The sequence below is a fragment of the Puccinia triticina genome, chromosome 18A, assembly GCF_026914185.1.
Source record: "Puccinia triticina chromosome 18A, complete sequence".
Classification (NCBI taxonomy): domain Eukaryota; kingdom Fungi; phylum Basidiomycota; class Pucciniomycetes; order Pucciniales; family Pucciniaceae; genus Puccinia; species Puccinia triticina.
Genome location: NC_070575.1, coordinates 1416642 through 1432020, shown reverse-complemented (window position 1 = coordinate 1432020; position 15379 = coordinate 1416642). Strand labels below are relative to the sequence as shown.

At 44.8% G+C, this 15379-nt stretch overlaps 3 protein-coding genes across 3 annotated transcripts; 1 reads left to right on the top strand and 2 right to left on the bottom strand.

The window, feature by feature from the left end:
* Window positions 1–5228: 5228 nt before the first annotated feature.
* On the bottom strand, window positions 5229–6781 carry PtA15_18A185 (uncharacterized protein; the record flags this gene model as incomplete). Its single annotated transcript, XM_053164698.1, has 2 exons — window positions 5229–6619; window positions 6718–6781. The coding sequence occupies 2 exons, from the start codon at window positions 6779–6781 to the stop codon at window positions 5229–5231; spliced, it is 1455 nt and encodes a 484-aa protein (XP_053028682.1).
* A 1223-nt stretch (window positions 6782–8004) lies between these two features.
* PtA15_18A184 (uncharacterized protein) lies at window positions 8005–9294 on the bottom strand (the record flags this gene model as incomplete). The annotated part of the gene is made up of 6 exons (XM_053164697.1): window positions 8005–8131; window positions 8218–8286; window positions 8370–8656; window positions 8778–8953; window positions 9048–9091; window positions 9176–9294. The coding sequence occupies 6 exons, from the start codon at window positions 9292–9294 to the stop codon at window positions 8005–8007; spliced, it is 822 nt and encodes a 273-aa protein (XP_053028681.1).
* Window positions 9295–10123: 829 nt separating this feature from the next.
* On the top strand, window positions 10124–10871 carry PtA15_18A183 (uncharacterized protein; the record flags this gene model as incomplete). Its single annotated transcript, XM_053164696.1, has 4 exons — window positions 10124–10136; window positions 10297–10426; window positions 10540–10690; window positions 10791–10871. The coding sequence occupies 4 exons, from the start codon at window positions 10124–10126 to the stop codon at window positions 10869–10871; spliced, it is 375 nt and encodes a 124-aa protein (XP_053028680.1).
* Between the last annotated feature and the right edge of the window lie 4508 nt (window positions 10872–15379).

Genomic DNA, 15379 nt, shown 5'->3' with positions numbered 1-15379 from the left:
CCAGAGGGCAGATGACTAGTGTAGCTGCAGATCGTTTGTTGGGATCAGCTTGTCGGAAATTTCTCGCGTTATCACTTGTTGCCAGGATAAAAGCAAGGGTTGTTAACGTCTTTCCTAATCCCATATAGTCAGCTAGTATCGATCCCTGGGACCTGTTGTGATTTGGTTCCTTCGCGCTAGAATTTGAATCTTTCTTGCAGTAATCGCGAAGCCAGGCATTGTCATGATGGTACCACAAGGCTTCTGGCTTGTTGTTCTCGGAGTCCTCATTCTTGAGGAGGAAGTTTAGGGCGGAAATCTGATGGGGTTTCATACTTGTCTTGCACTTTTGAAGCGATGTCGAGAGCCAAGGTGCTGGTCTGGAGTTTGAGTCCCTAGTGGTTTCAGTGAGGTGGGGAATTGCGAAGAAAACATCTGGGCTGTAGTTCCAGATTGGGCTTAGTTCCACTTCGGCAGCTTCAAAGGCCAATTGGACTTGAGATATGTTTTCCGAGCGGCTGAAGACACATCCCCTCAGCTGAGGCTGTATACAATTCTTGGTCACAAGAAAGGCACGCAACTTCACCAGAGCTACATCATTGGGAGGGATTTCTGGTTGGGTGGGTGGAGTTGAACAGCTGGAAACTGGCCCTAATAATGGACCTAGATATTCACTCTGCTTTCGGCTGAGATCTCCAAAGCAATTATGTGGCGCGCAGTATATGTGAACTAGCTGTCGGCCTCGTTGAAGAAAAGCTACCTGAGGGACATCAGAAGTAAGTGTTACAGTCCTAGTGGAAGGCAAGGTGATGATAAATTGGCCAAGACAGAATGTTGAAGACATTTGTGGAAAGGGATGGGTAATTTGATTTATTCTGTTACACAAATGCGAACTGAGAAAGACAGGGGAGATAGTGTGTTCCTTTTGAAACGTTCCAGAGATGGGCCACTGGGGGTATCACTGAGCATGACAATATCAAAAAATCTGTTTTGACTTTGTTTGGCACTTGTATTTGGGCTCTTGAGCTCTGCAGGTTGGGTTAGGGTGGTCCAAATCGCTACTTGATTACAAGAGCATGCAGGGTCAACTTGAACATATCATGAACATGAAATCATCTCCCCTTTGCCCCTTTGGATATTGAATCTTTATGTAAACTCACAGGCAAGGATATTCATGAAGATTGTTTTTCTATGTTTAACGTGACAATTGAATATCCAATATGTGGGATATGTGGGAGTGACCTCACTTACGACTGCAAAATATAAGGTTTTCCCCTGAAGCATTGGTACGTCACATGAATGAACCTTGCAGTTAAGTAACCGTTATCTAGCCGTCCAGTTAGCCTTATAGCTCTTTTTACATTTTGAGTAGTATCTTTTTTAAAATATCACACTTCCTTGCCAGATTTCACATTCACCCTGCCTGTCCTGCACAGTGGAATGGGGCTTGAGGTGGGGCAAAGCATGCTTCTTTGCAAGGGCATTCATTCCACAACACGAAATCTTTCTGGAGTAATGATTCAGTTACACTGATGCGCAACACATATTCAACAGGAATTACTGTTTGAATGGCTTGTACTAATGTCTCATTGCACATCAGTTGTACTACAATTAAGAAAAGCAAATCAAAGAGTTCTACACAACATTGTGTTACCTCCCACATTTCTTCTAGCTGTCTTGAGACTCAATTCAGCCTCATTTTGTTGCCGTACTTATGCATCAATTGTGAATCACTTCTGGATTAATTTCAACTTTCTTGTGACTCACTTCTGACAGAGTTCTTGATCAGATTAGGGATAAGTTACTATTCCCATCCGGCTGACATCCGACCAAAACTCACATAAAATTCAGCAGTGGCACTCCCTGGGGAGTGGGAACATATCTCCCCTGGTGGGTTGGGTTGGGTTGGGGCAGATTTTAAAATGTGCCGCCCGAATGCAACCCAATGTCATACTATTTTGGGTTGGGTCTTGGGTTGACACAACCTGTTAGGTGCCAAAAGCCCCCAACTTGACTGTTAGAGGTGTCATAGTTGGTTTGCAGGCTGACCCAATTAGGAAATAGGCTACCCAAGCCCAACCAAATAATTTTACAAGTTGGGTTGGGTTGGGTTTGGTTCGTGTCATTTTCTTTAAGAACGTGTCCAAAACCAACCCAAAACCCAATGGTTCTTGGGTTGTTTTTGGGTAGGCCCAACCCATTTACACCCTGAATTGCATGTCAACTGGGAGCAGTTTCTTGATTTGTTTTTCATAGTGTCATCTTGTCATTCTCTCCCTCACAAATAACTTAGGTGTAGTCTTTTTCTTCCCTCTCTGTGCTGTGTTCATAATAGCACACCCACTGCTATCTGGTGTTTCTCAAAAGCTGTACTACACGCCCCTCTAGATCTAGAGAATACTCTGGTATGCTTGAATGGAAGAATGCAAGTTTCCAAGGTCTTCTTGCAGAAAACAGAATTGTTGGTTGCAGAGTGGGTCAAAAAAAGTTTAAGTGGTGGAATTTTATGTTATTATGCCCATGATCACACATTGGAAGGAATTTTCTTTTAGTTTATTTTTGGCAGTTGGACTCATTTGTGTTCTTTCATCAAGTTGAGTTTTTTTATCACCTTTTGCCATCCAAAGAGCCCAATATTTCACAAATTTGGATCTCCAGTTGGTAATTGTTTACTAAGAGCATCCTTACCAGTCAAGCTAAATTTGTGCAAGGTTTGACTTGTAGCTATTGCTAACTGAAGTAGCAAGGATTGATTTGACTGTATTGGTGTGTCAGCTGTGTGATATGCGTGGGTAGTTAGCTGACTTGTGAGCTAATTGTTTCTAGATGTAGCAAGGGTTAGCTGAATTAGGAGCTTCACACTAATTTAGCTCAGGCTTAGCCCAGCCAAATGTGGTTAAATTTAGTGGCTGAAATAGCAATCTGCAAGATAAACTATCCACCAGTAAGAATGATCTAAGGATGTTGTGTGCTCAACAGCAAGATGTAACCTGGCCAAGTGCTTGGTATAAAAAGATGAGTTGACTCATAGCAAGTGCATTGAGGAAGAGTGGTGAATTCATTTCCAGTATGAGGCATGGTAGAAGGGTTATTTATTTTTGGGGTATAACAGATTTTTGAGACTTAGCCATGCTGAAACCCAGCATAGACAGATAAATATCATGAGCAACAGGATAACTTCCTGTTGAGATCTACAGACCCTGCAGAATAAACTACTCAAATTGTGATCCAAGCTAGTTAGCCCACACTAATCTAGCCACTGATGTGGATGCTCTAAATATAGTGCTTGAGTGCCTACATGTGGGAAGTCCAAGGGAATCGCTAGGGACTTGTCCATCCCCACCTCAACTACCTTTCACACAACAAACACCTTGTGAAAGTGAACCAATCCTCTGATTCCTCTTGCTGATCAACTCTATACCAGTCACTGATCAATCAACAACCATCAAAATTAGATGACTGGCCCATCTAGTGGATACCACACAAATAAGAACAACACATTGCAAAGGCCATTGAGGTAAGTACACTACAATCATGTAACAGTCATTGAATGAATGATTCAAGATGGTCATTGGAGGGAGCCCAGGCTGAGGCTGGCTGTTTTTGAGAGTCTAAAACCTCTTGATGACCTGTTCATTCTGGTAATTTCAATCTAAGCAATCTGATGGACCTAGTGAGACTTGAGAGTACTCTCTCCCTTCAATGCCAGTTTGGTTCATTTAAGATAAGGTGTTTTTTCTGAATGACCACCTTGGATGTTCATCAAATAAGGTGGTCATTGCATAAAGTGAATTCTTTCTGGATGACTGTTTTGTGCCCACTGCCGGTCATAGAGGAGTGTTATATACATGCTGTCCTCAGTTGGGCTCTGGTCATTGGAAAGGAAAGTGTATGTACATATGTACATGTGAAGTTCCATGAGTTTTTAGAGACTCCCTTTGGAGGCTTGTCAAGTTGTGGTGCATGCCACAGCAGTTTGGGATGGTAAACCCAGCTGCGCAGTCCCAAAGATCAAATTTCAGCAACCCAAAACTAAGGCTTGCATAAGCAGTTTAGCTAAAAAATTCTACTGCACCAGGCTGAGCTAATCCCAAGCTAAATTAGCTGGAGGATCCAAATCAAGCTAACTGTTGCTACATTTAGCAAAGATTATCTCACAAGCTAATAATATATGCTTGACCCGCACACACAACAGAAATCAACACCTTTGTTGGATTTCTATCTTCTCTTGTCTTCTTTCTGCACTCATCTCACCCTGATTCATTAATCTTGGTTGTTTATCACGCTTATGCTTGTCCTGCATGATTGTCTTTTATCTTTGCCATTGGTCATGCTTCTTTTCTTACTAATCCTGGGACATCAATCCCTGCTTAGACTATCACTAGATTGTTAGCTTTCCTGGTTACTGCTCTGCATGTGTGTGTGCTCTTTCTGTGAAAGATACTGTTAACTATGCTCTCACATAGCGGTTTTGCACTGCACTATGCTATCTTGCAGCAGCAGCACTTTTTTTCCGCTGCACTAACACTGATTGCTCTTAAAAAAGCGGTGCACCACTAAATTTACAGCTAGCAGAAGCGGTTTGTTGGCTGCTACTGCTAACGGCTGTGAGGCCCAAGCAGTGTAACCACTGCGTTAAATATCCATGTTTGTGTAGCACAATGTTCAAAATTTTGCTTCCAGTAAGTTCAATACCTTCCCAAGGATCAAAAAGGTACCACAACAGACCCATTGTGACCTTGTTGTGAATCTGAAAGAGGGTCTCATTTTTAAACAGATGGGGAATGAATTTGTGCCCTGTCCCCAACCAAAGTGCACCCATGGTGTGGGTAGGGTGAATTTTGTTGCTTCAAACAGTCATTGTTTTCACTGGTTGTTATAATGGTTTTCTCTCCTTTATTCCTTCTCTATTCTTGTCTCATTTATTTGACTTCTTTGCTTCATAGTCACAATGAGGTGTATCTCATGCAAGTATGATTTGGTAGTATATGATAATACATACATAATCACTCTGGGCAGAATGCACATAGTGTGGTGTGTAGGCGAAATTAGTACATAGCACTTCTAAAAAGCAAGAATCCAAAACTACCAACACCCTATATGCACACCAGCAATGATTATCTCTGCTAGACAGCAACCTCACCTCATGAATGAGGGCTGTCTTGGGAGATTGCAATTGAAGGGCAGCTTCCATATCCATTACTTTGACCAGTGTTAAAAAATGATTGCCAGTACATATTTTAGGGGAATCACATTGGAAAATCTCTCTTGAAATTGAATATAGCAATGCCAAAGTTGTGATCAGCCAAAAGAAACTGTTGCTTTAAGGTTAAAAACCAAGATTTGCTGTGATTTCCAGCGGGAGGACTATCAACATCTGGATTCAGAGGTACAAGATAAAAGCATAATAAGATTAAAGAGGAATCAAACTTCTTGCGTACTTGCTCGCGCAGATCCTCGACATCCTTGATGTGATTTATGGGGGCGTCATCGTGAAACATGCCAAATAAGGTCCTCAGAAGAGCCGTGATGTCACGATAGAGGCAGCGAATTTCTAGGTACACTGAATTCATTTCAGCTGAACTCATCTTGGTACCAATTGTAAATTGCGGTTTATTTGTTGGCGGACTTGATAATTTGTTGATAAATATTCTGATCAGTTTGGCAAGTGGGATAATCGATTTAGCAAGGATCATCAGTGGATGTCTTGTGAAGGTGGTCTGTCGGCGGGAGTCAGTCGAAAGGCTGGCATCTGATTGACGATCATCTTCATTTTCGATGGTAGAGTTCGAATCCGACGAAATATTTTCATCTTCATTCCAAGATTCAGCTGTAGTCTGTTCGCTGTCAGAAGAATTCTCTTGATCTTGACTGTGTTCGGGTGCATGACTTGAGGAGTTACTGTCCGATGGATCTTCATCCTTTGCACTGTCCTCTTGTTCTAATCTGTCTATTAATCCAAGTAGTCTGCTTAGGTCTGCGAGAGTCAAATTAAGATCATTTGCGGGTTTTCGCCAGGAATCTTGGAGAGTACAGAAATCAGATTGTTTGAAAGATTTGATTATATGATCGATGGCATCTGAGGATCTGGTTGAACATTTTTCGGCCCACTCCTTTATTAGATAAATTGGAAAACCGTAGGAATCGATCTGAGTAATCTTCGAGCGGGATAGACTGAGCTGGCCAATATAGTCGAGTAATTCCCAGACGTAGTCACTCATCAACTCGTCGAGTTTTCTTCTCAGATGGCAAGATCGATATAACTTCAAGTCGCCGTAGTCACGGTCGTATTCCCCTACATCTTTTAAGCGATTTTCAGCAATGCGGCCAATAGAATCGCGCGCAGCATCGATTGCTTCCAAGGTGTGGCGGAGTTGAGATATGATTTCTAGGGTATCAAGACCGGTCGGCCCGGAACCGTGTACACTGTTTAGGTCCAGTGACTCCGCCAGGTCGGAAAGTTGTTGTTTGAGTGAGGGTAAGAGGCATGTTTCCATTTGACGAAGGAGATCCTTAAGAGTGTCGAGTTCATCAGTTGGCAGAGCGACAAGTCTCTCCTTACCGGGGCGGTGATGATCGAGGTATATAGTGACGTCGGATGATGCTTCAGCCAAGCTCACAAGCGCCTCGAGGATGGGACCTAAAAGGATAATTGAAAAAAAAGGACTTTGACTCAGCGCGGGTTTTGAAAATTTCGTTCGAGGTGGATGAAATATGGTTTGGTTTTTATGTGCTTACATGGGTTAGCTTCATCATCCAATATGGTCCGCCGATCGCTTAACACGTGTCTGTAAGTCAACATCGCTTCGTTCTATCGCTGTTTAATTGAGTGTATTCGTTCGGTTTTCCTTTGACGATCCGGAAAAGGTCACATTGCGACAACAACGAACTTAACCAAGTCCCTCGCTGCTGCGGGCGTGTGTCTCGCGAAGCGAGCTGCGACAGCCCTCAGCAGGAGTGACTTTGCCGCAAAAAAAAAAGGTGATAAATTTGTTGAGGTTGAAGATTAGCTCAGGCTTCTCCAACCTATAAAATCTGATTTACTTCACAAGACTCTTTCCATTCCCCCAAAGATGTCTCAAAATTTGGATTTTGACCAGTGATGTGCGCGCCAAGTCAGTTTCTATAGCTCTCCCTATCCTTACGCATGGGAGACATCCTTAGAGATAGAAAAAATAGAACTCTTTCAGAGTTATTCTTGCCTGATACTCCTTGCATAAAACTTGTCTGAGGAGGTTTACCTATTTCCGGTAATTATGACATCCTCATGCAGTATCTCAAAATTGGTAATGGGCACCAATTGAACCATCAGTTCCTGACAATTTGCCTTCTTCTGAAGTTGTTGAATGTATATTTAGGGTGTTCAAAGTTGACTTGCATAAAATCATAACACCATAAAATCATAAAATTCTAAGCTGAAAAAATATGTTGCACCCAAGCACTCAAATTAGAGCAACATTTCTAGAATGGTACATATGAAATCATCACTTGAAAGTTTTATGATTTTGTGATTTTATGCATTGAAAATTTTATGATTTCAACTTTGAACACCCTTATTCATGACCAGAAATGATTAGCGGTGTGCAGGGAGTCCGACATTTTGGATGTTGAAAGGAAGGGTTTTTCTTGCCGCGCGCGGCTTGAGGCGGCAATTAGTTGAGAACTGACTCTGCGGTAGTAAGAGATCGAATTAAGAAGATGTCCCTGCGAAGGTTTGTTGTCAATTGATGCATCTTCAACTGCATCCAACAAGCAAAAAGTTAGGCACATTTATGTAAATTGGGGTAAGCTTTTGTAGATCTCGAGGGGCTCAGTTTTCGATAGGCAACTGTCTTCAGGAGGTGATAAAACATCATTTACATTCCATAAGCACACACAAGTGTTGAATTGAGGCAGTGAGACAAGCAGGAAGAACAGGTAGCTTTGGTGTTACATTTCAGACGGGCTAAGTAAATACTTTTACAACGTGGTAGTTTTTTAAGGCTAAAGGAACACACACAATGTGCCCAAACCGAGTGTAAAATATCAAGCAATCAGGCCGTCGGTCTCTGAGCCAGTGTCACTCCTCAGATAAGGTAAACTTTGGGGATAGAGTACGTAGTGTTGAACTAGAAAAACGACATCAAAGGCAATTGACAAAATAGCTATCCCACTAGTATGTTTAAATAGCGAAAGATAAAAAAACAAGTCGTCAGGTTTTGCATATTATATCAAGGGACACAGTTTTAGTGACTCAACAGTTTTCCTGGATTCGAAGTCATACTACTCCAATCATTATCGAGACCTGCATCGAGAATCATTTGAGCACTGGACGATAACAAAGTGGCAATCAGCATTTCAAGGGAGTTCGACGGAAGGGGGAATTGAGGGAGAAGGATAAATAGACATACAGACTCAAGACGCCACCAGTAAAATCAAGAATGATGTTTTGAATGCTCCATCCGACCGTACTTTTGCGTCTCCAGTTGAGGATAGCTTGGGGCAGATATTTGGCAAAGGAGATCCAGACCTTGATAGTTGACAGAGCAGTGATCAGGTCGATCCATTGGAAGACGTCGTGGTGGCGTGAGGAGATGGATTCAGAGTCGAGCGTCCAGATCAGCAGACAGCCAATCGTCATTATCAGTAGGGTCAAAGCCGTCCGAGTGATTGGCGAGACCCTCTGAGTGATGTCTCTCTGTCAATTGTTGTTCGGGTAAACAAGCCAGATGAGCAAACATTCCCTCATTAGATGTTCAAAAAAAAAAACGCTCGCAAAATAAACCCAGCAGTTTGAAAGTAGAGCAACACTGACTGACCTTGTAGTAGAAACTCTGGAGCCAGGTAAGCGTGCTGAGGACGAGTGCATGGAGGGCGAAGACGAGGTCGTTGAAGCGAACGTTAGGGACTCCACCGTTATGTCGATCGCCATATTCTTTCCGGACGATGGGCGATAAGAGTAAACCGACGGTTGAAGTGGAGTAACACAAGAAGCCTAAGGATGAACGAAAGATTTAGAGGTACGCTGATGAGAAGAGATTGTCGGGAAAGCGCCGGAGACGAGATGGACATGTAAGGGCAAGACTGACCGAAAACGTTAAGAGCCAGGAAATCGAGCGACAGACCGCGCACGCTGAAGTTGAATAAACCCACCAAATTAATTCATCGCGAGCGTGACGAGTTTGTCGACACGTCAAGAGGAGAACCAGGGACTGACGATTTCCGCTTGTAGTTCAAGGTCAGTTGCGGGTAAAAGCTGACTCCCCACGCAAGGGTGTAGACCCATCCGAGTAAGTTGGACACTCCATGACCGAATACAGCCAATGGACTCGACATCCGTTTAAGCGAGCAGCAGTCCGGGATCGACTTTGTCGGATTGTGTATTTATGTAGCTTGACTCGTCCGAGTGTACAGACGCCTCGGATTAAGATTGTGGACGTGCTCGATGCGAGGACGGTTGGGAGCTGAAAGATGTGCGGCCGATGGACTGCGAATGTGTTGTCGAGGGTCCAAGTCTTGGCAACTCGTGGCTCGGTTCCAGTCAAAAAAACGGAGATGTGTGGAGGCCTGGGCCTTAGCAACCGATGGCTCTATGTACCTTGATCTTTGGAAATCTCGTCGAATTCACAATCCATCGTGACCTTGGCTGCGTTCATCGAGCGAACCCCAGTTTAAGTCTCTTGCCTGCCGGGGTCACGGCGCGAAGCGCCCCCACGAAGTGCGACCTTGCGTCACAGTCTCACAGAGACCCTGGGGGGCCTTTACTGGGAGGCTTTGTTGAACTCGGTGGATATGCGCCTCCGCTACAAACCTCGTTCACCCGCCGGGCGGCCGGCACGCTGATCGCCCTGTGATGAAGGGCCGAGCTGGGCCGAGTCGCTGCTCCGAGGCCGGACGGGCGGTGGACCCGTGGGTAGCCCTTCATCATGCGGGCGCCGGATTGGGTCTGTTGGCCGCATGCCCGCGACAGCGCGCGCCGCGCAGAGGGCAGGCACAGTGGCCGCAGGAGGGTGGAGCGAAACCTATGTGCTGCGGATTAATATCGGATAGGTTTCGGCACTCGCCTCGCTGCCGCACTCGTTTGCCATGGCCGACCAGCCTGCGCCTGTACACCCCTGTTGAAGACTGCCGCCGAACCACCTCAAGACATCCGACGACATCCGACATGACTACCAAAGGTGTGTATCACAACCTTTTCGAAATCAGCCTGAAGCACCATTCCCGAGAACGAGCTACTTACTTGCTTTTGAATTTGCTGAAACCGATGTCCCTACACCATCCATCGATCACCTCTTACTCATTCGATGGCCGCCACCAACTTATTCTGACATTCTCAAGTCCGAGCCCATGAGCTGGTCACCAAGTCCAAGGCCGACTTGACCAAACAGCTAGAAGAGCTGAAGGTCGAACTGGTCGGACTACGAGTTCACAAGGTCGTCGGTGGTTCTTCGTCCAAGTTGACTAGAATGTCGGTCCCTTATCGCCAGGCTTTCTCAACTCGATTTAGTGCTGTCTCGGAGCATCCTCCGTCATAAAACCAACCAACTGACCCATCGCCCACTTGCGTCTACTTCTTCACAGCAATACCGTCCGAAAAGCAATCGCCCGTGTCTTGACCGTCATCCAATCCAAGACCCGCGAAAACCTCAAGCAATTGTACAAGGGCAAGAAGCACCTCCCCCTCGACCTCCGAGCCAAGAAGACAAGGGCCATCCGACGTCGCCTCACCAAAGTTTGCCCCACCTCATCTCTTCCCTCCAATTTTTCTGTTCATATTGAAGCTGTGACTGACATCAAGTCTCCCAACCCCCCAACAATCCTCTTCCTCATAGCACGAGAAAAACTTGAAGACCGAGAAGCAGAAGAAGCGGGACATTCACTTTCCCAAAAGGAAATACGCATTGAAGGCCTAGAGACCTCAACTGTCTCGACATAGCCCATTTTGCTTATGCCTTTCATGTTCAATTGAATCAGCCCGTATGGTAATCAGACTATATTTCCACCTTTCCATATGAGATGGATCTTCGTCCGTGTTAACAAAACATATCCTCTGAGCTACTCAGTCCCAGTCCCGCTCCCCTCCCTTCCCGCGGCAAGCTTTGACTGGTCAGCCTGCCGAACTTGACACAAGTCCCTCGTACCCAGTTTGGTAGAGGGACGCGGGCGGCGTGTGCAACCCCACTACCATTGGTAGAGGGACTTGCGCGCAAAGTCAGCCTTTTGGCCTGAGAGCAGAAAATCATTTTGGTGTAGAGCACCCTTTTTTCGCACTACACCTCGCAAACCCAGAAAACCTTGACTTTTATTTCAGGAGAGATGATGGCCTATGCCTAGCCTAAGGGCCTGTACCATAGCGGCTCAAAAAACTGTTTTTCGGCCGGAAAACGACTTTCCTCACGGAAAACAGTTTCCCCTCAAAAACGTGTACCACAGCACCTGTTTCTGGGGGAAATCAGAACTCGTTTTTTGCTCAAAACGATCAATTTCCAGAAACAGGTCTGACCCTGTTTCTCATGTGTGTTTTCCTTCTGCTGAGCCCCCTCCAACCAAGACACCGGGGCCTCTCTCGGCCAATGCAACATGTGTATCAGTCTCTCTCTCATCTCGGACCAATGCAACATATGTATCGGTCCATCTCTCACCTCGGACCAACCCATGATCACCTTGGACCGAGCCAACAACTCGGTCCGTCTATCCTCCCAGACTGATATTATCAGTCTGAGAGGAATTCTCTCCTTCCTCTCCGACCGATACAACTAGATCGGTTGGAGAGAGGGTTCTGCCACCGATACTATGTATCGAGTAGCCCTCTCCCCCTTCCTCTCGGACCGCTCTATTGGATTGGTCCGAGAGGAATCCTCCCCTTCTTCCTCTCTGCCCAATATACAATTGGTCCAAGAGGAAGAAGGGGAGTGTTCCCCTCAGATTGATACATTGTATTGGTCTGATGGGATCTCATCTTGGACCGATACACAATGAATGTATCGGTCTAGTGTTGAGGACCTTCCATCCCCCCCGGACCCATGTGTTATGTATTTATGTATGTACATACACAGTTTGGGCTGGGAGAGAAGTGCAGGAAGCCTGCAGTTGTGGTACACGATTATGGGAGGCTGTTTTTACCTCTTGATAAACTGAATATTGAAAAAAAGAAAACTGTTTTCCTCGCGCGGGAAAAACAGATTTTGTATGGTACAGGCCCTAACTAAGCCTCTCGAACAGAGGGGGGGGGACCCCACGTCCCAAAGGGATTCTTCGTAGGAGAGGCTTATGACTTATGTCATACTTTTTGCCTGAGAGTTTGGGGCTTTTGTGGCTTTTTATGCCCTTTTTTCCTTTTGTCCTCCACACAGCAAAAACTGACAAGCCTCTGCTGAAGCCCTGAAGGGTCAATACAGCTGACCATCTTGGCTTCATATCCATGTCCTCATAATGAGGATTGGATGCATGAGCTGGATTGGCCAAGGCATATTGACCAGAGCTCGGAGAGCTTGGATCCTCTAGCTTAACTAAGTCCCTCCGTTTGTGGAGGGGGGATGTAGGATTGAGAAGTCTGATCTTTTGATTGCAAACACTTGAGAAAACCAGTAGTAGTAACAACTTGAGACAAACAATAGAAAAACAAGGATCAATGAAGAATATAATGATGAATGAGATAAAGAGCACTTTTACCTGAAAACAATGAAACAACAATCAAAAGCAGACAGACAAAAATGAAGACGGCAACTTGAGACAGAAACTAAACAACATAAGAAACATAAGTAACAAATCCGCTGGATGAGTATTTAATCACAGATACCTATGGATCTCCCCCTGAATACCGTGCGTGGTGTCGATGTGGTGTGTGATTTGGTTGTGTGTTGAGTGTTTGGCTTGATTTGACGAGTTGGTACGTTGGTCAAGATTGTTGTTCTGGTTCAGAATTTTCCTCCAGTTCCGCCCGCGAGTTGTCCGAGAATACTGAGATGTATGAACCTTCTGGAAAGTTGTAGAAGTTTATTCATCATGATCATGCGTGTGACATTTCACACAACACTCCCCCTAAATTTTACGCGCATGAACCATCTTCAGTTGTTCAAGAGCCATGTCAATCTTCCTTGGTCCAAGAGATTTTGTTAAGTAATAAGATATCGGCCGCCATTTCCGTAGTTGCAACTTGCTTTACAATCAGCCGTTTCTTCTTGACTTGGTCACAAATATATTGGTAACAAACTTCAATGTGTTTGGAGTTTGGATTTAGCTGTATTTCCTGACTAATAGTGACCGCACCCAAGTTATCGTTGTAAATGACCGGAACATTTATTGAGATTCCCAATTCAATGATCAAATTCAAGAGCCACCGTAATTGTTTGGCACACACATTTATTGCAATGAACTCCGCCTCTGTTGTCGATTGAGCCACAACAGGTTGTTTTTTTGTCAACCAGCATACCGGATTTCCAAGAAATTGAATAAAGTAACCCGAGATTGATTTCCAAGACGGTATAATGTTGGCATAGTCAGCATCCGCCCATCCAATAAGATGCATGTTATCTAGATCCAAGGGTTTAGTCTTGCGTATGTGCAAACCAAGCGACGATGTGCCTTTGAGATACCGCAACAAGTGCTTGACAAGTAGCCAGTGAGTTTGAGTGGGATTTGAAGCAAACCAAGCCAATTGATTGACTGTAAATTGAATATCCGGTCAAGTGTGTAGCGCTAGATGATCCAAGCTTCCAACCGCACACTGCATGATCGTAACATCAAACGGAGTATCAGATCTATTCAGTAGTTCATGAATATTTGGCGGCGCTGGCGTTTGGACCGATTTTGCGTTCTTCATGCCAAAATCTTCAATAAGTTGATTTATAACATTAGTGTGATGAAGAATTAATTCGCCATTATCTAGCCATTGGAGTGTGTAACCAAGATGTTGAGTTGGCCGATTTGTGATCTTGAGTTTGTATGTTTCTTGGAGATTTTTGAGGAATTCATCCACAAGTGCATTGGTTTCCCCGACCAGAAGTCCATCATCTACATGCATATGTAGAAATAGAGTCTTTGATTTGTTCGCAAAGAGCGCATCATCAGCATTCAGAGGATACATGCCGATAGAATCAAGAGTCTTTACCAGATGAGCCTTCCAGCAGCGCGGAGCCTGTTTGGTTCCATACAACGACTTGTTGAGCCTCCAAACCCAATTCTCCTTGCCGGGCTCTTCGAACCCTTTCACTTGACGCACATAAACCGGAGCATTGATTTGACCGTAGAGAAAGGCGGTTTCAACATCAAACTGGCAAACCCACATTTTCTTGTTGATTGCAAGAGACAACAGAATTTTCAAGGACTCATTTCGACCGACAGACGCGTACGTTTCCCAGTAATGTTTTTGATATTCTTGATGATTTCCAAAAGTCACCCAGCGCGCCTTATGCTTGTAAACCTTGTTATACTCGTTTTGTTTACGGGACAACAGCCACATGCCGCCAATAATTTTTTCATCCGGAGGCGGTGGTACCAGGTGGCCAGTGGAATGAAATTTTAGAGATGCGAATTCCTTTCCCATAGCTTCTTCCCATATTGGTCGCTCAACTTCGTCCGCTAACGCCTTGTCCACAGTAACTTTGTCCACCAGTGCTATAAAATGCACTCTCTCGTCATCTTCGCCCTCATCTCCTTCTTCCTTGTTGAATTCATCTTCTGAGCGCCTTGTTGAAGGCAGAATATTGTCCTTAGAAATTGCACTGCTGATCTCTTTGGGTGCCTTGTCACTCGGACCTTTTATCACATAATCCCAATTGGGCCTCTGTGATTTAGCAGGTACATTGATCAAATTCTTGAGAGACAATGTGGCCAAAGACTTATCCGAGCGAGTTGAATTCCAATGCAAAGTAGATGTTGATGATTGAGCTTCCCTCTCCTGATTATTGCCTTGAGGAAATGCACCCGGAGCACAAGGAGTACTAGTCTGCGGAGTATCGGTGGCCAGTTGCTGTTGATCCTGAACTCCCCCACCGCGATTTGCCAGAGTGGACGGAGCAGGACGCAAAGGCAGCGGTACAACTTCACATTGAGATTGCGCAGATTCTTGAGCTTGCGTAGTTTCCTCCCGAGTGGATTTTTCACGATGAGTTGGAAGTGACGGTAACTCCACCCATTCGGATGTATTGTATGATTCGGCCACCGATGCAGGAAGATTTTTGGGCAATTTTTTCATTGAGAATAGATCTGCCGTGCTAGGAGGGGCAACCTGCGTATAATCACGACTAAGAGTAATGCGTCCTGTAGATCAATCAAGAAATCTCATGGCATCTGATAGCGGTTCAAATCCGAGACACATCATTTTTTTGCCAGCAGGCTTGATCTTGGAGTCTTGCTTGCGATGAACAAATGTGATTGCCCCAAATGGGATGAGATGCAACAGATTTTGTTGTGGTTCAAT